The sequence below is a fragment of the Artemia sp. Qi Xiang Cuo genome, chromosome 10 (genome assembly GCF_049724085.1).
Source record: "Artemia sp. Qi Xiang Cuo chromosome 10, ASM4972408v1, whole genome shotgun sequence".
Taxonomy (NCBI): domain Eukaryota; kingdom Metazoa; phylum Arthropoda; class Branchiopoda; order Anostraca; family Artemiidae; genus Artemia; species Artemia sp. Qi Xiang Cuo.
In genome coordinates, this window is record NC_142803.1 from 9,942,426 (window position 1) to 9,967,339 (window position 24,914).

General features: G+C 36.4%; 1 protein-coding gene across 5 annotated transcripts in view; it reads right to left on the reverse strand.

Annotated features, from left to right (window-relative positions):
• Window positions 1-24,914, reverse strand: part of LOC148947451 (uncharacterized) — an 81,246-nt gene that overhangs the window by 35,460 nt on the left and 20,872 nt on the right. For 4 of the 5 annotated variants that reach the window (XM_089095859.1, XM_089095857.1, XM_089095856.1 and 1 more), the window contains exon 2: window positions 4,284-4,491. In XM_089095859.1, coding sequence (XP_088951985.1) covers window positions 4,284-4,448 — 165 coding nt within the window. In that variant the 5' untranslated portion in view covers window positions 4,449-4,491. Of the gene's footprint in view, window positions 1-4,283; window positions 4,492-19,561; window positions 19,580-24,914 lie in introns of those variants that run through there. The other variant, XM_089095858.1, reaches the window with a different exon arrangement.

A 24,914-nucleotide genomic window follows, 5' to 3' on the forward strand; every position in this document is an offset into this window, starting at 1 on the left:
GGAGTTATGGAGACTTTTAGTATGTTGTACAGAATTTTTTTCTGATCATTTTGGTACCATTTTCGTTTATATTGCAATTTTGTCCGGGTTCGACACTTTTTTGAGCTAAAAGTCCTGGACTATTTTGGTAAAAAATTATTGCCCTCCTGACTTTTTAACTTGATAATATAGAAAAAGGATTATAGGAAAGGGTAAATTCTGTGGTGGCACAATGGATTGATTTGGCACAAATGATAAAACAAGAAGAAGCAGCAAAATACTCGCAGATTGTAAGAGCTAAAATTCTTCCCTAAACCCATATTCCAAAACTCTGAAAACCTAAAATTAACCGCCATTTGATAACTATGTAGGGATGCATTGCGGCGAAGCGGATACAGCACAGACGAAGAACTGTTCATGCCAAATCGGTTCATTCTAATCTTTAAAATACCGTACAAGCCAGAAAACTGGAAGCACAAATATGGGTAAAGTCTTTTCTTTTCGCTACAGATACACAAAAATATTCCAATGCAGCCGTTGAACCGTCATGACACGTTAACGTTCAGCAAGAAACAAATGAAGTTTGAAGAAAACTTCAAGAACTGTCTCAACTTCAGGTTTATGTAATCGAGTTTGAACAAGTACATACTTTTTCAACTCAAATATCGCCTTTAATTTCTTTCATATTTAAATTTTTTAATTTCTTTTATAATTTCTTTCATAACTTCAGTGACAAAAGGAAATGAAATAGAATATTCCAGACCCTTCCCAAACCGTCATTCATTGGAAAATTAAAATAATATTCAATTCGCAATCTAATAAAGTTAAAATTACTTTAAAATTATTCGATTCTTTAAAATAGAAAAAATACTAAATTAAACTTAAAATGACAAATGCATGTCGTATCTCAAGCTTTGTTGATACGAGACTAATAATTTCTGAAAGAATTTTTTAAAATTATGACTTGTATTTCCACTAAAACGTGAAGTAATCTTATAAACATCACGTAAGTTATTATTTGTATGTTCAATTACGTGTTTTATGTGTGGAATTATAAAGCAAATGTACAATTAACTTAGAATTAGTATTTAAAATGAACTGGTATTTAGTATATTGAATTGATATCTGCATGTTGAGGACGGGCTAAACTATCCAATCATTGCTTAAATGGACATTCAAAAATACACATTTTCTAAATAGATTAATTAGCTCGGAAGAAACAGAATTGTTAAGTATCATTCATACTATGAAGAAATGAGGTGGTAATACATTCTACCAACAAGCACCTCATGAAGAAAAGAGGTAGTAATACAGTCTGGCAACAAGCGTCTTATGAATAAATGAGGTGGCAATACATTCTACCAACAAGCACCTCATGAAGAAATGAGGTAGTGATACAGTCTGGCAACAATCGTCTTATGAAAAAATGAGGTGGCAATACATTCTACCAACAAGCACCTCATGAAGAAAAGAGATAGTGATACAGTCTGGCAACAATCGTTTTATGAAAAAATGAGGTGGCAATACATTCTACCAACAAGCACCTCATGAAGAAATGAGGTAGTGATACAGTCTGGCAACAAGCGTCTTATGAATAAATGAGGTGGTAATACATTCTACCAACAAGCACCTCATGAAGAAAAGAGGTAATGATACAGTCTGGCAACAATCGTCTTATGAAAAAATGAGGTGGCAATACATTCTACCAACAAGCACCTCATGAAGAAAAGAGGTAGTAATACAGTCTGGCAACAAGCGTCTTATGAATAAATGAGGTGGCAATACATTCTGGTAACAGGCCCAACCTCAAGTTGGTTTAACTTAAACCTTAGGTCCACCTGTGCTTCAAGAGGCACCCAGGGTATCAAGAAGGAGCCGCTAATCTTCCCACAAATTTACTGTTGAAAGCATATCCTCACACTGAGACTGAATTGAAGTGTTTAGGTTTTGTAGATCTGTCTGGTGCGTTCGGTGCATGGTGTTTTTGGGTCTGCCTTTGCGGCATGTACCCGATGGTTACTCGTGGACCGCTGCAATCGGTAGCTGGGGATTATCCACGTAGTACGTGGCCAAGGTATCTTCATCGACGAACTCTTATTACATCTGTTACAAGAGGCTCGCACGTTTTATTACAGTTGGATTGGTTGGTTACCCTCTGCTATCCTCTGTGGATGTTGATAATTCTTCTGACACATATTTTCTCGAAAGCAAGAATTTTCTTCTCTTGTTTCTGGATCAAGTGCCTGGTTTCAGCTGCGTAAAGCAGAACTGACATGTCGTTGCTATTAAAGAGTCACAATTTCTGCCATAGAGAGAAGCTTTAAGAGAGGTTTAAAGAGAGCTTTTAAGAGAAGCTTTAAATATAGCATTGTGTTTTTGATATATTCTATTTTACAATCTGCCCTACTAGACATTTTCGGTGTGGTTTCTGTGTTACAATGTTGCAGTATTATGAAAATTTATCAAGTTGTGAGTTTTGTTTAATTTTTTTCCTTTTTTATCTCCTGTGGTGTTGTTTTTTCGTCTTTTTCTGTAGATAATTTAATAATTTTTTTTGTCTCTTTTTCCTTTTTTTCCCGTTGATAAAGGCTCCAGGATGGAGTTGAAATATTCAAAATTTGTATTAATTAATGTGTTGTTTATTTTGCTACTGCTTTATTTAAACTAAACCCGTTTTTTCTTGATTAATTTCTCGTAAATGGAAAAGCAGCGTGATCTAAGAAATTATTTGCTATTAGCTAATTAGATAAATTAAAATATAAAATCAATAAATAATTTCTGAGACCACGCTAGCTAATCATGATAAAACGGAAAAATAGTAAAAAAGAGAAAAACGAGGATTATACAAGCCAGTGAAAAATGTGGACTAAAATGCAAATATTTCGGTCAAGCGTTTAGCTGTTAAAAATGTTCTGTATAAATTAAAAAATTGAATTCCCATTCAGTACTGTATTTTTTTATTCAATTACCCTTTCACCGTTAATGGGAAGGGTCGTCAAATTTAAGTTGTGCTTTGTTTTAAGGTTTGAATTTTTTTTATAGTATCCTTGGAATTTTATTAGAATTTTTTTTATCTTATTCTTTATTTTTTTTTATTTTATTATCGTGCACTGAGGACGGTCAAGCGGAGGTCTTGACCGAAATATTTCCATTTTAGTCCACATTTTTCACTGGCTTGTATAATCCTCGTTTTTCTCTTTTTTACTATTTTTCCGTTTTATTATAAAATCAATTAAAAATTATGCAACTGACAAAAACATTATAGTTACATATTGTCTTTATTTAAACATCTTGCTAACTAAGAAAATACAGGCTACATCAACAATTGATGTTGTGAAATATAAATCATAATTTAACAAGCAACACTAACCATCCACTCTTGAATTGAGCAGGGGGTGGATCTAGAGCCAAATCTGGGGGGTGGGCAATGTGAAAAGGGCGTCAAAAAGGCAAAGTCTTGGGGGGGGGGGGGGAAGTGACAAGGGCACCAATAATTGACCAAATTATCATATTATTTGAAAAAAGAGTGAAAAACAGAAAAAAAAACAAGGAATGAGGACAGCGAGTCCTCTCAGTCTCCTCCCTGGGTCCGCCACTGGAATTGAGAATTTCAAATGTCAAATCAAATAATTCTACTATTTTACTTATCTTCAGGTTTTAGTATCATAGTTCCAAATAAATTCAGAGAAATAAAACATTTATCTACAGAGCAGTTTTTTAGAAAGCAATTTGACTGACTTAATATTTATATACATTCCAACATATTTGTCATATAAAAATACATTTGCCATATCCAAGAACAAAAACATATCATTAAAATTTTCCACAACATGTCTGAATTCAGTCACAAACAGCAATGTGTGTTCTATGTCACTTTTTCTTGTTGTTTACTAACTTAGTGCATCAATGCACAAGGAATTGAGTTAAGCGTATTTTTTTTTTTTTTTTTTGGAATTAAAAACCATATTGAACTTGAACTTGAACTAATCGATTTAGCTTCCCAACTCAGTCACCATTATCAAGAAAAATCCTAGAAAAAAATCTATCTTTGGCATATAAGAATGCATAGATGACCTTGCTTCAGGTAACTCTCCATTTAGGTAGTTCCTTGCAGTGGCATCAATTCACAAAATTTTAGGGAGGGGAACGGGAGAGAGCAAAGTTATTTAAAAAATCTAGGGAGGGTAAATACACATTTTCACTGACAAGCCCCTCCCCCCAAATCTGGGAGAAGCACACACCCGGATGTCTTTCACCCAATTGACGCCACTGACTCCTTTCTATGTAAGAGCCACAATGAATACCTTGGTCATAAGCCCTGCAATGGCATCCGGTCCACATTTTTGAATAAGCAGTTCAAACTCCTTTCCAATTTCTGAAAAAACATGATGCATTTCTTTCAAAGTCATAGATACATCAGAATGATCACTTTCCCTTTCAGGCACTGAATCCATTTCAACTGAATCCATGGTCTTATTTGAATGTATGGTATAAAAAGAATGCAGTATGGATCTACAAGAAAAATTATGGCTTTAGAAAATTATCTATATTTCACACTGTTAAATTTCTTGGTTTTGAAATGCATAAAACAATAACTTTCCAGTAAAATAATAAATAAAACAATAACAATTTCCAATAAAACAATTAAAATTTCCAATAAAACAATAACAAAACCATCACTTTTTGGGCACAACTAAATTCTAGTATACAAGCGTAATCATTCCCAACTAATCTAAATCTCTCAAATAATGCAGAAACGTGAAACAACTGAGACAACAGCAATTTTTAAAACTAAAGAAGAAATTTACATAAGTATGGCAATGAAATATTAGCGTTAGGGAAAATAAAAAAGAGAGCAATTTTAATTGTAGAAGTGAAAGCAACAAAGCAAATTATTACAAGGACACAGAGGCTTTAATTCCTGAAAATGAAACTCAAGTACGAGTCCGAAACGCGTGCACTTAGATAGACGGAGAAGGATTTGTTGGATGTTTTCCAGGCGAATTATCTGCATATTCTTTTTGGCACCTGCGGGACTGACCGCATTTCAAAGAGTAATCCATGGGAAATGTGATTCTATTGCGTTTTCTAGGAGCATAATGAGAGAGAAGGGTTGAAATAACTAGAAAACGTTCAGCAGATGGAGGATGATAGACTGTCAAAGATCGCCCAATCATCTAGGGTCAAACAAAGAATCCGGTCATCCAATAATGGGATAGGAAGAGGTCGCCAAAAAGAATCTAAAGGAAATTAGGGCTTCTTGGAGGGTGTGGCCTAACGAGGAAGGATTTGAATAGATTGGGAAACAGGAAGACCGTGCACAGTAGTAGTATGCCTCGTCTGGATTTGCGTGCAGGTATAGCAATTGCCATGCTATTTGCTTGCAGGTATAGGACCATGCTATTTGCTTGCCTGTATAGGAATTCCCATGTTATTTGCTTACCTGTATAGGACCATGCTATTTGCTTACCTGTATAGGACCATGTTATTTGCTTGCCTGTATAGGACCATGTTATTTGCTTGCCTGTATAGGACCATGCTATTTGCTTGCGTGTATAGGAATTCCCATGCTATTTGCTTGCCTGTATAGGACCATGCTATTTGCTTGCCTGTATAGGACCATGCTATTTGCTTGCCTGTATAGCAATTTCTATGCTATTTGCGGGGACATATAGCAATTTCAATGTTATTCTGGACCTTTACGTTCCTTGACCTTTTCAAAGATATTCAGAGCTCCCTCACATGGCCTTCTGGATTTCCCTAGACATATAGCTATTTCTATGTTATTCTACAGGGCATTACACCTTTTCAAAGAGATTTACGCAAATTACGAGATTTCTAGTTCATGTTATATATGTCTTTTTTAGGGATAAACCTGTATTATAAAACCAGCACGTCTTGTTTCGCTGTTAACGGACAAGTTTTTCTGTCACAATTTACTGACCAGATTTCTAGTTCATATATTTTTTGATAACTTGATAGGTGATTTGAATAAAAGGAATTCAAATATTTTGTCTATGAAATAGAAGCTAACTCAATTTGCGAAAAGGTATTCCATTTGCACAACTCTTATCTGATTGAATTGTCGCCAACAATGAGATTTAATCACTGCTAAGCCTATTGTTATTGCGAAAGGGTTACTCAATTTTTGTGAATTTTTTGTGAAAAGGTATTTGCGTACAGTGTACATAAACAATTAGCTTAGGTTCACTGAAATAAACTACGTTGAAGCTGTTTTTATTAAATATTTCATATATAGAGATGGTATTTTGATTGTGTTAGTTATTTAAAATAATGCATTCTGGTCTGGACTGCCCCTTTTCATTGTTCTTTGTTGTAGTTTCAGTTATTTTGTTGCTAAAGTATTATATTTTCATCATGTTTTAGGATATTCGATTAGGATTAACTTAATTTCATTCCTTGAGTGTTGTCGGGGTAACACGTAAGTACCAAATTTTGAGTTCACCGCAGGGGGTTTTCCACAAGGAGAATTTTCCATGGGGAGGGAATTTTCCAGGAGGTGAATTGCTACTGCTCTAATATCTTTACAACACGGGAGAAGTGAAGTTTGGTTAATGTATAATACACAAGTAACGTTTGAAAAGTATTGTCAATTTAAACAAGTTTTTCTGACACAATTTACAGACCAGATTTCTACTTTATATTTTTTGATAACTTGATAAGTGATTTGAATAAAAGGAATTCAAATATTTTGTCTATGAAATAGAAGCTAACTCAATTTGCAAAAAAGGTATTCCATTTGCACAACTCTGATCTGATTGAATTGTCGCCGACAATGAGATTTAATCACTGCTAAGCCTATTGTTATTGCGAAAGGGTTACCTAATTTACTTCTTAGTGTTAAATGACAGATTTCCAAATACGATCATTTTGAAAAGCAGACAAAAAAATTGAACGCTATAATCAGAATTATTTGATTAACATTTAAAAAGGGTAATGAGATATGTGAGCTTTTTGATCTGTGTGTGTCTCTTTTAGCTTTTTGTGTCGTTTTGGGCTTTGTGTGTCTCTGTTGGATGTGTGCGTCTCTTTGGGCCGTGTGCATCTCTTTGAGCTGTATGTGTCTCTTTTGACTGCTTGAGTAATTTTGGTATGTGTATCTTTCTTTTGGCTGTTTGTGTCTCTTAGGGGTCGTGTGTGTCTCTTTGGGCTATGTGTGTCTCTTTGGGGCGTTTGAATCTTTTGGTCTGTATGTGTCGGTATTGGCTATGAGCGTTTTCTGTCTCTTCAGACTGTGTGTGTGTCTATTTGGGCTTTGTGTGTCTCTTCGGACTGTGTGTATGTCTCTTTAGCCTGTGTGTGTCTGTTTGTGTTGTGTGTGTCTCTTTAGGCTGTGTGTCTCTTTGGGCAGTTTGAATCTTTATGGTCGGTGTGTGCCTCTTTTGGCATTTTGGATCGTGTTGGGCGTTGTGTCTCTCTGTTGGATGTGTTTGTCTCTTTGGGCAGTCCACGTCTCTTTGAGCTGTATTTGTTTCTTTGAGCTTTATGTGTCTCTCTGGGCTGTGGGTGTCTCTTTGTGATGTGTGTGTCTCTTTAGGTTGTGTGTGTCTCGTTGGACCGTGTGTCTTTTTGGGGTGTCTGAGTCTTTTTGGTCTGTATGCGTCTCTTCGGGCTGTTTGAGTCTTTTAGTTCTGTGTTTGTATATTTGGGCTGTATTTCTCTTTGGGCTGTCTGTGTCTCTTTGAGCTGTTTGTGTCTCTTGAGGCTGTGTGTGTCTCTTTGGGATGTGTGTCTCGTTGAGCTGTTTGAGTCTTTTTGATCTGTTTGTGTGTCTCTTTGGGCTGTTTGAGTATTTTTGGTCTGTGTTTTTCTCTTTGGGCTGTGTATGTCTCTTTGGGCTGTGTGTGTTTCTTTGGGCTTTGTGCGTCTCTTCGGGCTGTGTGTCACGTTGGACTGTTTGAGTCTTTTTGATCTGTTTGTGTCTCTTTGGGCTGTTTTGAGTCTTATTTGGGCTGTGCTTGTCTCTTTGGGCTATTTGTGTTTCTTTGGGCTATGTGTGTCTCTTTGGGCTGTTTGAGTCATTTTGGTCTGTGTGTCTTTCTTTTGGCTGTTTGTGTCTCTTAGGGGTCGTTTGTGCCTCTTTGGGCTATGTGTGTCTCTTTGGGGCGTTTGAATCTTTTGGTCTGTATGTGTCTGTATTGGCGTTTTTTGGTCTGTGTGTGTTTCTTTTTGCTGTTTGTGTCTCTTATATGCCATGTGTGTCTCTTTTGGCAATGTGTGTCTCTTTTGGGTGTTTTAATCTTTTTGGTATGTATGTGTCTGTATGGGCGTTTTTTGTGTCTTTTGGGTGTGTGTGTGTCTCTTTGGGCTTTGTGTGTCTCATAGGACTGTGTGTATGTATCTTTATCCTGTGTGTGTCTCTTTGGGCTGTGTGTGTCTCTTTAGGCTATATGTCTCTTTGGACAGTTTGAACATATATGGTCTGTGTGTGCCTCTTTTGGTTGTTTGTGTCGTTTTGGGCTTTGTGTCTCTCTGTTGGATGTGTGCGTCTCTTTGGGCCGTGTAGGTCTGTGTTTGTCTCTTTGGGTTGTGTTTCTCTTTGGGCTGTCTGTGTCTCTTTGAGCTGTTTGTGTCTCTTGAGGCTGTGTGTGTCTCTTTGAGCTGTGTGTCTCTTTGGGCTGTTTGAGTCTTTTTGGTCTGTTTGTGTGTCTCTTTGGGCTGTTTGAGTCTTTTTGGTCTGTGTTTGTCTCGCTATGTGTGTCTCTTTGGGCTCTTTGAGTCATTTTGGTCTGTGTTTGTGTCTTTTGACTGTTTGTGTCTCTTAGGAGTCATGTGTGTTTCTTTAGGCTCTGTGTGTCTCTTTGGGGTGTTTGAATCTTTTTGGTCTGTATTTGTCTCTTTGGGCTTTGTGTGTCTCTTCGGGCTGTTTGTGTCTCTTTAGCCCGTGTGTGTCTCTTTGGGCTGTTTGTGTTTCTTTGGGCTATGTGTGTCTCTTTGGTGTGTTTGAGTCCTTTTGGTCTTTGTGTGTTTCTTTAGTCTGTTTGTGTCTCTTAGGAGCCGTGTGTTTCTATTTGAGATTTTTTGGGGTGTCTTTTTGATCTCTTTGTGTGTCTCTTTGGGATGTTTGAGTCTTTTTTGGGCTGTTTGTGTGTTTCTTTGGGCTTGGAGAGTCTTTTTGATCGGTTTGTGTTTCTTGGGGATTTGTGCGTCTCTTCGGGCTGTGTGTCTCGTTGGACTGTTTGAGTCTTTTTGATCTGTGTGTGTCTCTTTGGGCTGTTTTGAGTCTTATTTGGGCTGTGCTTGTCTCTTTGGGCTTCTGTCTCTTTGGGCTTTTTGTGTTTCTTTGGGCTATGTGTATTTATTTGGGCTGTTTGAGTCATTTTGGGCTGTGTGTCTCTCTGTTGGCTGGTTTTGTCTCTTAGGAGCCATGTTTATCACTGTTGGATATGTGTGTCTATGTTGGGGTTTGAATCTTTTTGTAAGTATTTGTTTGTATGGGCTGGTTTTGGTCTGTGTGTGTTTCTTTTGACTGTTTGTGTCTCTTAGGAGTCATGTGTGTCTCTTTGGGCTATGTGTGTCTCTTTGGGGTGTTTGAATCTTTTTGGTCTGTATGTGTCTCTTTGGGCTTTGTGTGTCTCTTCGGGCTGTGTGTGTCTCTTTAGACCTTGTGTGTCTCTTTGGGATGTTTGTGTTTCTTTGGGCTATGTTTGTCTCTTTGGGGTTTTTGAGTCATTTTGCTCTTTGTGTGTTTCTTTCGGCTGTTTGTGTCTCTTAGGAGCCATGTGTGTCTCTTTGAGCTTTTTTGGGATGTCTGAGTCTTTTTTGGTCTGTATGTGTCTCTTTGGGCTGTTTGAGTCTTTTTGGTCTGTGTTTGTCTCTTTGGGGTGTTTGTGTCTGTTTGGGCTGTGTGTGTTTCTTTGGGCTTTGTGCGTCTCTTTGGGCTGTGTGTCACGTTGGACTGTTTGTGTCTTTTTGATCTGTTTGTGTCTCTTTGGGCTGTTTTGAGTCTTATTTGGGCTGTGCTTGTCTCTTTGGGCTTCTGTCTCTTTGGGCTGTTTGTGTTTCTTTGGGCTATGTGTATTTATTTGGGCTGTTTGAGTCATTTTGCTCTGTTTGTGTTTATTTTTGCTGTTTGTGTCTCTTAGGGGTCGTGTGTGCCTCTTTGGGCTATGTGTGTCTCTTTGGGGCGTTTGAATCTTTTGGTCTGCATGTGTCTGTATGGGCGTTTTTTGGTCTGTAAGTTTTTCTTTTGGCTGTTTGTGTCTCTTAGAGGCCATGTGCGTCTCTTTGGGCAATGTGTGTCTCTTTGGGGTGTTTGAATCTTTTTGGTATGTATGTGTCTGTATGGGCGTGTTTTTTCTCGTTTTGGGTGTGTTTTTTCTCGGTTGGGGGTGTGTTTATAATAGGTCTTGGTGTTTTTATATATATACAGTGTGTTTCATTTTGGGCTGTGTGTGTCTCTTTAGGCTGTATGTCTCTTTGGGCAATTTGAATCTTTATGGTCTATGTGTGTCTCTTTTGGCTGTTTGTGTCGTTTTGGGCTTTGTGTCTCTCTGTTGGATGTGTGCGTATCTTTGGGCCGTGTACGTCTGTGTTTGTCTATTTGGGTTGTGTTTATCTTTGGGCTGTCTGTGTCTCTTTGAGCTGTTTGTGTCTCTTGAGGCTGTGTGTGTCTATTTGGGGTGTGTGTCTATTTGGTGTGTTTGAGTCTTTTTGGTCTGTTTGTGTGTCTCTTTGGGCTGTTTGAGTCTTTTTGGTCTGTGTTTGTCTCGCTATGTGTGTCTCTTTGGCGTGTTTGAGTCATTTAGGTCTGTGCTTTTGTCGTTTGTCTTTTTGGTTCTTGTTGGGATGTTGCGTGTGTCCTTTGGCGATATTTGTCTCTTTGAGGTGTTTGTAAACTTTTGTTCTGGATTTTGCTCAGTTGGCTGTGTATGTCTCTTCGTGCTGTGTGTGTCAAGTTAGCCCGTTGTTATATAGATTGGCTGTTTGGGTACCTATTGGCTACTTTATCATCTTTGGGATGTTTGATTAATTTTGCTAGTTTTGTGTGTATTTATGCAGTTTATGTATCTTAGTAGCCATGTGTGTCTCTTTGAGATTTTTTGGAGTGTTTGAGTCTTTTAGGTCTGTGTTTGTCTCTTTGGGTTGTGTTTTTCTTTGGGCTGTCTGTGTCTCTTTGGACCGTTTGTGTCTCTTGAGGCTGTGTGTGTCTCTTTGTGCTGTGTGCCTATTTGTGCTGTTTGAGTAATTTTTGTCTATTGTTGGTTCTCTTTGGGGTGTTTGTGTCTGTTAGGACTATGTTTGTCCCTTTGGGCTGTTTGTTTCTCTTAGGGCTGTGTGTGTTTCTTCGGGCTTTGTGCGTCTGTTTGGGCTATGTGTCAATACGTGACAATACAGAAATTTCATTAAAGAAATTATGAAAAAATTGTAAGTAAGTAGAGTCTTTTTGGTCTGTGTTTGTCTCTTTGGGCTGTTTGTGTCTCTTTGGGCTGTGTGTGTTTCTTTGGGGTGTGTGCGTCTCTTTGGGCTGTGTGTCAATATGTTTAAGCAATAAATATCTTTAAGCTTAACCCGTCTTTATTCTTTAGAATAGTTTTATTGTAAGCAAGTAACAAACTCTTTCCTGAAGTCAGCTCTTGGATACACAATGCAGAAACTTCATTTAAGAAACTATGAAAAAATTTAAAGTAAGTAAGTAACAAATTCTTTCTTGAAGTCACCTCTTGGATACACAATACAGAAATTTCATTAAAGAAATTATGAAAAAATTGTATGTAAGTATCAAATTTTTTCTTGAATTCACCAGCTGGATAAACAGACATTTAGTTCAATAAATTATGACAAAATTGTATGTAATTAACAAACTCTTAATTGTTTACACGACTTAGATATACGTTGTAGAAATTTAATTCAAGAAATTATGAAAAAAATTCTCAGTAAGTAACAATTTCTTTCTTGAAGTCAACTCTTGGATACACAATACGGAAATTTTTTTTTTCTCTTCTTGAAGTCACTTCTTGGATACACAATACAGAAATTTCATTAAAGAAATTATGAAAAAATTGTAAGTAATAATTTTTATCTTTATATATATTATAGTACACATTATATATATAATACAGAATATATATAATATATATAGAATATATATGAATAATATTATATATAAGGGAACTTGCTCTGAAATGTCTTTTGAAAAGTATTTCATCCAAAAAGTTGGGTTGATCTAGGTTCACTTAGAGTGGCGTGCCACTCTAAGTGAACCTAGGTCAACAAAAGTGACCAGTACGAAAATCTCCACGTTTTCAACCAGACTGTATATATATATATATATATATATATATATATATATATATATATATAATATATATAAGGAATCTTGCTCTTGAAATGTCTCTTTGAAAAGTATTTCATCCAAAAGTTGGGTTGATCTAGGTTCACTTAGAGTGGCGCGCCACTCTAAGTGAACCTAGATCAACCCAACGTTTTGGATGACATACTTTTCAAAAGACATTTCAGAGCAAGTTCTAATCTTATATATATATATATATATATATATATATATATATATATATATATATATATATATATATATATATATATATATATATATATATATATATATATATATATATATTATATATATATATATATATATATATCAGTCTGGTTGAAAACGTGGAGTTTTCGTACTGGCCACCTTTTTGCAATGTGTAGGAACCAGTGGGGAATCCCCGCTCGTTTGGAATTGTGCCAAAGAAAGGCAAGCAAATAGCATGTAGTTTCAAAACTTGTTTAATCACGTGTAGAGGTCCCATAGAATGAAATTTCTGTATTGTACATGTAAACGGCGAATTCAAGAATGAGTTTTTTACTTACTTAGAATTTTGTCATAATTTCTTGAATGAAATGTTTTTTTTTGTATTCAAGAGGTGAAATCGATAAAGAGTTTCTTACTTACTTACAAATATTTTCATAATTTCTTGAATTAAATTTCTACATCGTATATCCAAGTCGTTAAAAAACAATTAAGAGTTTGTTACTTACTTAGAATTTTGTCATAATTTCTTGAACGAAATGTCTTTTTGTTTATCCAGCAGGTGAATTCAAGAAAGAATTTGCTACTTACTTACACATAATTTCTTGAATTAAATTTCTATACAAGAGTTGACTTCAAGAAAGAAATTGTTACTTACTGAGAATTTTTTCATAATTTCTTGAATTAAATTTCTACATCGTGTATCTAAGTCATGAAAACAATAAAGAGTTTGTTACTTACTTGGAATTTTGTCATAATTTCTTGAACGAAATGTATTTTTTGTTTATCCAAGCAGGTGAATTCAAGAAAGAATTTGCAACTTACTTACAATTTTTTCATATCCACGAGGTGACTTCATGAAAGAGTTTGTTACTTGGTTAAAATTTTTTCATAATTTCTTAAATGAAATTTCTGCATTATGTATCCATGAGGTAACTTCAAGGAAGAGTTTGTTACTTACATGGAATTTTGTCATAATTTCTTGAACGAAATGTCTTTTTGTTTATCCATCAGGTGAATTTAAGAAAGAATTTGCTACTTACTAACAATTTTTTAATAAATTTATTTAATGAAATTTCTGTATTGTGTATCCGAGAGGTGACTTCAAGAAATAATCTTTTACTTACTTATAATTTTTTCATAATTTCTTAAAGTAAATTTCTGCATTGTGTATCCAAGAGGTAACTTCAAGAAAGAGTTTGTTACTTGCTTACAATTATTTTCATACATTTCTTAAATGAAATTTCCATATTGTGTATCCAAGAGTTGACTTCAAGAAAAGAAATTGTTACTTACTGAGAGTTTTTTCATAATTTTTTGAACTCAGTGTATACATTATGTATCAGCGTTAAGACAACAATAATGAGTGTTGTACTAAAATATTATATTTTAGAAACTTATTGAGTGGTATGTCTTTTTTGCTTTCCACGTAGATTAAATCAAGAAAGAATTTTCGCCAAGCACGAAACTTCTCAAAATTTCTTAAATTCAACGTATTCGTTGTGTGTAAAAGAGGTAACTGTAAGAAAGAAAAAAAAAATTCCGTATTGTGTATCCAAGAGTTGACTTCAAGAAAGAAATTGTTACTTACTGAGAATTTTTTTCATAATTTCTTGAATTAAATTTCTACATCTTGTATCTAAGTCGTGTAAACAATAAAGAGTTTTTTACTTACATAGAATTTTGTCATAATTTATTGAACGAAATGTCTTTGTTTATCCAGCAGGTGAATTCAAGAAAGAATTTGCTGCTGACTTACAATTTTTTCTTAATTTCTTTAATGAAATTTCTGTATTGTGTATCCAAGAGGTGACTTCAAGAAAGAATTTGTTACTTACTTAGCAATTTTTTCATAGTTTCTTAAATGAAGTTTCTGCATTTTGTATCCAAGAGGTGACTTCAGGAAAGAGTTTGTTACTTGCTTACAATAAAACTATTCTAAAGAATAAAGACGGGTTAAGCTTAAATATATTTATTGCTTAAACGTATTGACACACAGCCCAAAGAGACGCACACAACCCAAAGAAACACACACAGCCCAAAGAGACACAAACAGCTCAAAGAGACAAACACAGACCAAAAAGACTCTACTTACTTACAATTTTTTCATAATTTTTTTAATGAAATTTCTGTATTGTGTATCCAAGAGGTGACTTTAAGAAAGATTTTTTTACTTACGTACTCACAATTTTTTCAGAGCTTCTTGGATGTGTTTTTTGCATTTCGTATCCAAGAGTTTACTTTCGGACAGAGTTTGTTCTTTTTTTACAATAGAAATATGCTTCAGAATAGAGAAAGGTCGTGCATAAAGATATTTATTGCTTAATCTTATTGATACATAACTCAAACAGACACACAAAGCCTAAAGAGACACAAACAGCCCAAAGAGACATACACAGCCCAAAGAGACAAACACAGACCAAAAAGACTCAAACAGCCCAAAGAGACACACAAACAGACCAAAAAGACTCGAACAGCCCAAAGAGACACACACAGCCTCAAGAGACACAAACAGTTCAAAGAGACACAGACAGCCCAATGAGAAACACAACCCAAAGAGACAAACACAGACCTAAAAGACTCAAACAGCCCAAAGAGACACATACAGACCAAAAAAACTCAGACACCCCAAAAAAGCTCAAAGAGATACACATGGCTCCTAAGAGACACAAACAGTCGAAAGAAACACACAAAGAGCAAAATGACTCAAACAGCCCAAAGAGACACAAACAGCCCAAAGAGACAAACACAGCCCAAAGAGACACACACGGGCTATATAGACACACAAATCCCGAAGAGACACACAAAGCCCAAAGACACATATACAGACCAAACAGATTCAAACACCCCAAAAAGAAACACAAAGCGAAAAGAGACACACAAGACTCCTAAGAGACACAAACAGTCAAAAGAAACAAACACAGACCAAAATGACTCAAACAGCCCAAAGAAAAACACATAGCGCGACAAACACAGACCAAAAAGACTCAAACAGTCCAAAGAGACACACAAACAGACCAAAAAGACTCAAACAGCAAAAAGAGACACACAGCACAAAGAGACAAACACAGCCTCAAGATACAAAAAGATCTAAAATAGACACACACAGCCAAAAGAGAAACACACCACAAAGAGAAACACATAGACCTAAAAGACTCAAACAGCACATAAAGACACATACAGACCAAAAAGACTCAGGCACCCCAAACGGACAAATAGTCTATCGAGACACATACAACCTGAAGAGACACACACATCACAAAGAGACACCCACAGCTCAAAAAGACATATACAGATCAAAGAGATGGATATGGCCCAAAGAGAAGCACACATCCAACAGAGAGACACAAAGCCTAAAATGACACAAACTGCCAAAAGAGGCACACACAGACCATAAAGATTCAAACTGCCCAAAGAGACATACAACCTAAAGAGACACACACAGCCCAAAGAGACACACGCAGGCTAAAGAGACATACACACAGTCCGAAGAGACACACAAAGCCCAAAGAGACACACAAACAGCCAAAAGAGACAAAAAACGCCCATACAGACGGATACATACCAAAAAGATTCAAACACCCCAAAGAGACACACATTGCCCAAAGAGACACACATGGCCTCTAAGAGACACAAACAGCCAAAAGAAACCCACACAGACCAAAAAACGCCCATACAGACACATACAGACCAAAAGATTCAGCCCTGAGACACACATAAACAAAAAGAGGCACACACGATCCCCAAGAGACACAAACAGCCAAAAGAAAGACACACAGACCAAAACGACTCAAACAGCCCAAATAAACACACATAGCCCAAAGAAACACAGACACATACAGACCAAAAGATTCAAACGCCCCAAAGAGACACACATAGCCCAAAGAGGCAAACACGACCCCTAAGAGACACAAACAGACCAAAGAGAGACGCAAAGCCCAAAACGACACAAACAGCCAAAAGAGGCACACACAGACCAAAGAAACACAAACAGCCCAAAGAGACAGAAGCCCAAAGAGACAAACACAGCCCAAATAAGACTCAAAACAGCCCAAAGAGACACAAACAGATCAAAAAGACTCAAACAGTCCAACGAGACACACATCCCAAAGAGACGCACAAAGCCCAAAGAAACACACATAGCCCAAAGAGACAAAAACAGCCAAAAGAAACAAACACAGACCAAAAAGACTCAAACAGCCCAAAGAGACACACAAACAGATCAAAAAGACTCAAACAGCCCAAAGAGACACACAGCCCAAAGAGACACACACAGCCTAAAGAGACACAAACAGTTCAAAGAGACAATGACAGGACAAAGAGAAACACAACCATAAGATACACACACAGACCTAAAAGACACAAACAGCCCAAAGAGACGAATGCAGCCAAAAAAGACTCAGACACCCAAAAAGGACACATGGTCCAACGAGACACACACAACCTAAAGTGACACACACATCACAAAGAGACACCCACAGCCCAAAGAGACACATACAGCTCAAAGAAACACATACAGCTCAAAGAGACGTACACGGTCCAAAGAGACGCACACATCCAACAGAGAGACACAAAGCCCAAAACGACACAAACAGCCAAAAGAGGCACACACAGACCATAAAGATTCAAACTGCCCAAATAGACACACAGCCTAAAGAGACACAAACAGCCCAAAGATACACACACAGGCTAAAGATACATACACACAGTCCTAATAGAAACACAACTCCCAAATAGACACACACATAGTCAAAAGATAAAAAAAACGCCCATAGCCCATACCGACAAAGACAGACCAAAAGATTCAAACGCCCCAATGAGACACACATAGCTCCAAAGAGACACACACGACCCCTAAGAGACACAAACAGCCAAAAGAAAGACACACAGACCAAAATGACTCAAACAGTCCAAAGAGACACATACAGCTCAAAGAGATGCACACGGCCCAAAGAGACGCACACATCCAACAGAGACACACAAAGCCCAAAACGACACAAAAAGCTAAAGGAGACACACACCGAGCAAAAAGCTCACATATCTCATTACCCTTTTTAAATGTTAATCAAATAATTCTGATTATAGCGTTCAATTTTTTTTGTCTGCTTTTCAAAATGATCGTATTTGGAAATCTGTCATTTAACACTAAGAAGTAAATTAGGTAACCCTCTCGCAATAACAATAGGCTTAGCAGTGATTAAATCTCATTGTCGGCGACAATTCAATCAGATCAGAGTTGTGCAAATGGAATACCTTTTTTGCAAATTGAGTTAGCTTCTATTTCATAGACAAAATATTTGAATTCCTTTTATTCAAATCACTTATCAAGTTATCAAAAAATATATGAAGTAGAAATCTGGTCTGTAAATTGTGTCAGAAAAACTTGTTTAAATTGACAATACTTTTCAAACGTTATTTGTGTATTATACATTAACCAAACTTCACTTCTCCCGTGTTGTAAAGATATTAGAGCAGTAGCAATTCACCTCCTGGAAAATTCCCTCCCCATGGAAAACTCTCCTTGTGGAAAATCCCCTGCAGTGAACTCAAAATTTGGTACTTACGTGTTACCCCGACAACACTCAAGGAATGAAGTTAAGTTAATCCTAATCGAATATCCTAAAACATGATGAAAATATAATACTTTAGTAACAAAATAACGGAAACTACAACAATGAACAATGAAAGGGGGCAGCCCAGACCAGAACGCATTATGTTAAATACCTAACCCAATCAAAATACCATCTCTATATATTAAATATTTAATAAAAACAGCTTCAACGTAGTTTATTTCAGTGAACCTAAGCTAATTGTTTATGTACACTGTACGCAAATACCTTTTCACAAAAAATTCACAAAAATTGAGTAACCCTTTCGCAATAACAATAGGCTTAGCAGTGATTAAATCTCATTGTTGGCGACAATTCAATCAGATTAGAGTTGTGCAAATGGAATACCTTTTCGCAAATTGAGTTAGCATCTATTTCATAGACAAAATATTTGAATTCCTTTTATTTAAATCACCTATCAAGTTATCAAAAAATATATGAACTAGAAATCTGGCCAGTAAATTGTGAAAGAAAAACTTGTCCATTAACAGCGAAACAAGACGTGCTGGTTTTATAATACAGGTTTATCCATAAAAAAGACATATATAACATGAACTAGAAATTGCCTAAATCTCTTTGAAAAAGTGTAATGCCCTGTAGAATAACATAGAAATTGCTATATGTCTAGGGAAATCCAGAAGGCCATGTGAGGGAGCTCTGAATATCTTTGAAAAGGTGAAGGAACGTAAAGGTCCAGAATAACATTGAAATTGCTATATGTCCCAGCAAATAACATAGAAATTGCTATACAGGCAAGCAAATAGCATGGTCCTATACAGGCAAGCAAATAACATGGTCCTATACAGGCAAGCAAATAGCATGGGAATTCCTGTACAGGCAAGCAAATAGCATGGTCCTATACAGGCAAGAAAATAACATGGTCCTATACAGGCAAGCAAATAACATGGTCCTATACAGGCAAGCAAATAACATGGTCCTATACAGGTAAGCAAATAACATGGTCCTATACAAGCAAGCAAATAGCATGGTCCTATACAGGCAAGCAAATAGCATGGTCCTATACCTGCAAGCAAATAACATGGCAATTGCTATACCTGCACGCAAATCCAGACGAGGCATACTACTCACAGTTGTGTTGGCCTCAGGCGGCTTGGTGCTGCTGTGAGTGGTTAGTAGTAGTAAACTCCTAACTAAGGGGAAACAAGATCATTTAGAAAGAAGGTCTCCTAGTTTCAATATAACTAATCATCAAAAACAAATTCAGATAATTAAGGCACTGCCCCTCGAGAACAGTAATCAAATGAGCACAGCATAAATATTATACAGTAGTGGAAATCCTATACTCTACATTAAAGATTTTCGGGCTACATCAGTCACACATCTTTCTCCATGACTCCGCCTTTGCACAAGCGTAATGACAAATTTTTAGCTATATACATAAGCTATGATCTCATTGATGCCATGTAGCTGATGTATCAACTGAAGCTATTGCTGTTACGATTTGGTAACTTACCAAAGGGCGCGCTGTAATGTGTCCTATTTCTGAACCAAAGTTTCATTATTGTTTTAATATTTATACTGTGACGAATGAGCGGCAAATAAACTAGTAAACAATAAAATCAGGATTATTGGCATCTATGGAAGTCCAGATGATATCCTATAATGGAGGAAAGAAAAATATCAAGTAAAAGGCATAATTGACAGTAGAGGTCATGATTTTTTTTTTCAGGATGATAGGACTCTTACCAAAATCAATCTTTTGGAAGAAAGGTTAGACATATTACAAAACAGTTGATGGTAACAACCTATGATGGTAAAGATAAACCTGTGTTATTTTAATAATAAAAGAACTGAAGTTTGGAACAATTGACGCATCAAAAGAAATTCATTTCAATGCTGACTCTAAATATACTAAATTCATTAAGCTCAGGGACACACATCAAAACTTACTAGCATAAGTAACTATACAGTTTCAGAAAAGGACAAGAACCCTGAAGTGGCTAGATCTGGATTATAATTGCACTATCGAATTTTGGATGTCCAAGTAATTCATAACAGAGTTTTCAACCCCTAACTAGTAAATACAAAATGTTGTATCTGAAACGTCATGGGTGCATATTTATTTGTGTTGTTTTCCTGTTGTTTGTTTTTTATCTAATTTAACTGCACTGAACTAGTGGTTGTAAAATTTCGACAGATGTCTTACTCAAACTTAAATCATGAGTTCTAGTGTCCTTTTTAAGATTCAAAAGTAATTGGAGGGTAAGCTGGCCCCTTCCACACGATTTTTCAGCCCCAGGGCCAAAATGGTATTCTGTCAAAAATTCTAGGTAGCCATTTTAATTGGCAAGATTAGATATGAAAACTGTGGTCCCTTTTCTCCTTTTTTTTTGCAGTGCTTCTGGCTGATTTATGTGGGTTAAACAACAAAATTTCCAGGTTAAAGGTTTTGAAGAGAAATCAGTAAATAATAGACTAGGAATACCAGCTTATGATTCATATAGCATGCAAAAATGCTTTCAATAATAATGCTAGTCAAACTTTAGCATAAAGAGCAGTAAGTTTAGGGGGTGACCGCCTCAAGCATAGACAGGAAAATTTATGTTTATTTCGAGTTTTAATACTTCTCTTTGCTTTCATTTGTGCAAACTTGTTTTTATTTATTTCATCACTCAAGAAAAAGAAAAGGCTGAGACCATAGAAAACTACTAGTCTAGTTAAATATAGCTTGAATACAATTGGTTCAGCTGTAGATTGGAGCTTTCAACTTGGTGCCATGGGCGCCCATAAGCTGAATTCCATGGGGGGAACCTGGTCTAATTGGCACTTTTAATACTATATAATAGAAATCTCAGAACAAAAATATAAAACTAAGGCCGCATCATTCAGCCACGGGGGGGGGCACCCCTCCCTGCCCCCCCCCCCCTTATGGACGCCCATGCTTGGTGCATCATGCCCTGCATCCCAAGCCATAGTTTTAACAACTATTTGATCAACACCGAACGCTGGCATTACTCTGAAACAGGAAACCCCGTGAAGCTGGGATGCTTTAAAAAGAAGTTCATAGAGAACGTCCTTCCTTTTTCCAAAAAGAACCCCATAGATTGATTCAATTTTCGGAAAAAACAATACATCTCAAGCCATATTGTTAAAACTTGATCCATAGCGAAGACTGATATTACAATTAAACTGGAGACTATGTAAAAAGTTTTTTCATAGCTATGAATTGAAATCCTAAAATTGCTGCTCAATAGCATTTCTGTTCTATACAGGCAATAATCATTGCTTGCAACACACAATAGCAAAATTCCAAAATAGCAAAAATGCAGTACAAAATTACAGTACAAAATTTTACTATTGTCTCATCTTTTTTTGTTACTAAAAATAACATTAGGACTCAACATTTCTATTTGGTAGAGCTGTCTCACAATATTCTAAAACATTGGTTCAATATAATCCACCCTGGTAAAGAAAAAGAGAATAAAAAAGTAAACACATTTCTACGGGCAAAGTATGACAAAATTCCTATTTTGGCAGGTATTTGCTCGAAACCTTTGCTCCATAGTTCTTAGACAAGTTTAACTTGATGGTAAAATTTTCATCATCACATGTTGCCAGATGTCTGTTTTAAATTAAGCCACCATAAAAATGAAAATGCACCGAAAGCACAATTTTTGTAGTGAATACATCGAATGAACGATTCCACCCCCCCCCCCCCAAAAAAAAAATTCTACCCCATCTGCATTGCACCACTTTTTGATGATATTCTCCTCCTTTTTCTAAATTTAAACAAATTTACTTGTGGTATTAACTTTTGATGAGTGATTGTGTCATTCATCATTTTTTGCAGAAATTCTGTTCTTTAGAATCGTAACTACTATAGACAATGGTTACTCTTTACGTATGGTACCTTTCATCACGGCATCCTGAACTGTCTAATTTTAAATAAACCTTAGAATAAATCTACTAAAGTATCCTAGGCCATACCTGCACACAGGGGATTCTCCCCCAAGACAAATTGAAAAATGATAGCTGAAAAGGTAAAAATGCCATTTAGAGACCTTTAGCTAGCTTAAAAGGTTGATGAGCAAGGTGAATAAAACTTAGAGGAAAGTATCTGCAGAATAAAATAGGGCAAAGGAAGGTGTCTCAAGCACTGATCTCTTTCTCCCCTCCGTGGTACTGACTATTCATAAAGTTTTAAAAATTTTTACTAGGTAATAAAAACTCCAGGAATGTAGCTGCAATTCGAATAAGAGTTTAAGAACTTGTGTTGAACCTTACATCTCTGCTGCTTCCCCACTGGGCAAGATTTCAATTTAGTAGTATTTTAGAAGGGAAGAAAACTATTGACCTAAGGGAATGAAACTTTCATAAACCATTCAGGAGCTTAGAATTAAGCCTAGAAAAGTGTTATCAAGAGTTTAACTTCAGCACCACCCTTCTTGTAAGGTCTTAAAGCTTTAAGGATTCTGGAAAAAAATGGTATATAGCTGTCTTAACCTGAAAAAAAAATCCAGTTTGCTGAAGAATCTGCTTTTCTTTGACTATAGGCCTTAAAAAGTCGTCCTAGTAGATGATCAAGCTTCTACGTTAATTTTTCTTCTTTTTTTGCTCATAGTTAAGATGACACATTTTCCTTGAAATATTTCCAATCTAACTATTTTCATTGAAAAAAGGCTTTTGGTACTATTACTGAAAAATATAACAAGCAACACATTGTTTTTCGATGTTGAAAATACATTTTCGCCCCTATCCCTAATTTTCATGAATTGTCGCTACCTTAAATGCTAGAGGGAAAAACTGTGTTGGTAATATAACTACTTGACACTACAGTATTGAGGGGCAGAGCTGTTCCTAGGGAGGGGGGGGTGAGGTAACAAGGACAGTTTCCCCGAGCACCGTAGCCTGGGGGCCGCTAAGGCTGGGGAATTGCTTACTCTGATCCAAATTTTTCACTTTGATTCGGCTTTTTTTGCTTTTATTCAAGTCGGGAAGGGAGCGTTGTAATTATTTTTTCCCAGGCACCGCCAACCCTAGGAACGGCTCTAGTGAGGGGTATGCCAATTTTTGTTTTCCTGTTCTTTGCCTTGCTAAATGAGTTTGATCAAAGTATATATAAATTACTGTCAGAGAAAAAGTTTACAAGCCAATAGTTTTATTTTTGAATGAGTCATTGGCTAAATCTTATAATGAATTACCCTTAGAAACAACACTTAAAATAAACTTAAAAAATATTGTTTAATTGAGAGGTTTGGAGAAAAGAGGTGGAGTTTGTTTAAAATTGAAAACTGTTTAAGCTCTAATTTAGACCTTTTGTACCCTACAGTTAGGGTATATAATCATTTTTCACACTACTTTCTTCAATATTATTTAAGCTCATAAAGAAAAGAATGGGGAAAACAGTTTTTCCCACGGGTCATACTCTAAAGCATGGGTCGGCAACCCGAAGCCCCTTATGCGGCCCGCGAGGCGTATTGGTGCGGCCCACACGGACCTGGCCGCAACGTACCTGACGGACCATATTACTCACCATACCAATACACAACGAAGTGGAAGGGGGTGCCATCTAGCATTCTCGAAAAATCGGTAAGCTTCATCTAGGATAGTTAGTTTGATTTTCAACTTCCCAGTCCAGATCAATTGTTTTAGTATGCTACAATTTTTGCTTTTGAGTAAACCTACCTCAAAGTTTGGAAAATAAACCCCAAAAATATTTTGCCTTTAGATTTTCTTTGTTTATTCTTTTTTAGTTCAGTAAAATTTGGTGCATGGGGTGCCAAATGAATGCCAAATTGTCTGGTCATGTTATGTGGCCATCTTGTGGCGAAACATTCAGAAGAAAAAATAACGCTTGATTTTGCAGATGGGTGTCATCTGGTATATGGTGGGACAGGAAAGTATGGTACATCCTGGGACATTTACCAGCATGTACCAGATGAAACCCAAATAGAAAATCGAAGGTATTTTTTTTTCAAAAGGGTGTAAGCACATCCCGGTTGTCAAAGGAACATAGGTACAATATCTCGGGAACATAATAGGTATTAAGTTTCCACTTTCAGGGAAACTAGAGGGGGAGTAAAATTAAATCAAAAGGTACAATACATATGCAGATTGTCAAAAGGGTGTATGTGCAATTTCCCAGGAAAAAAAGGGGGGTATGTTGGAACTTTCAGAGCGTATTATTGGGGAAGTTGAACTAAATCAAAAGACTATGTCCATCCAAGTTTGTTTTAAGTGCATATTACGGTACCTTAGGAACAGATAAAGGTATTAAGTTGAAACTTAGGGATCTGTTGAGGGGGATTTATAACTAAATATGGATGTTGAAATGGTCTATCTAAAATATATATGGGATGGCTAAGTACATTAAGGCGAAACTATCAAGGGATATTGCAAAGTATATTGAACAAAATCAATATGTAATCTATGCATGCAGGTTGTCAAAAGGGCATATGAACAATATCTGAAAAACAGCTGAAAACAGTAGTTATAGGACTGCTATAACTACTACCTATGCAATTAGTACTACTATTATTGTGACTTTTTCGAACTGTGACTGCTTTTAACTGTTTGAATTTGTGACTACTTGCAACTGCAAGTACTTGTGAATGTGACTGGTTGCGACTGCCAACCCAAATAATTGTAACTACAATTGCCAGTGCATATGGCTTTGACTGCATCAACTACTTTGCTATATCAAACCACAAGACAATCCCTCAGAGCTGGAGCAATGCCAAAAAGACAGGAACAGACTGGCTGGTAGGTTTTCGAGCTCAAAATCCGCAACTGCTACTACGCAAGCTTGAACCCACAAGCTTGGGTCATGCAACGAGCTTCAACAGAGTCAACATTGAACAGTTCTT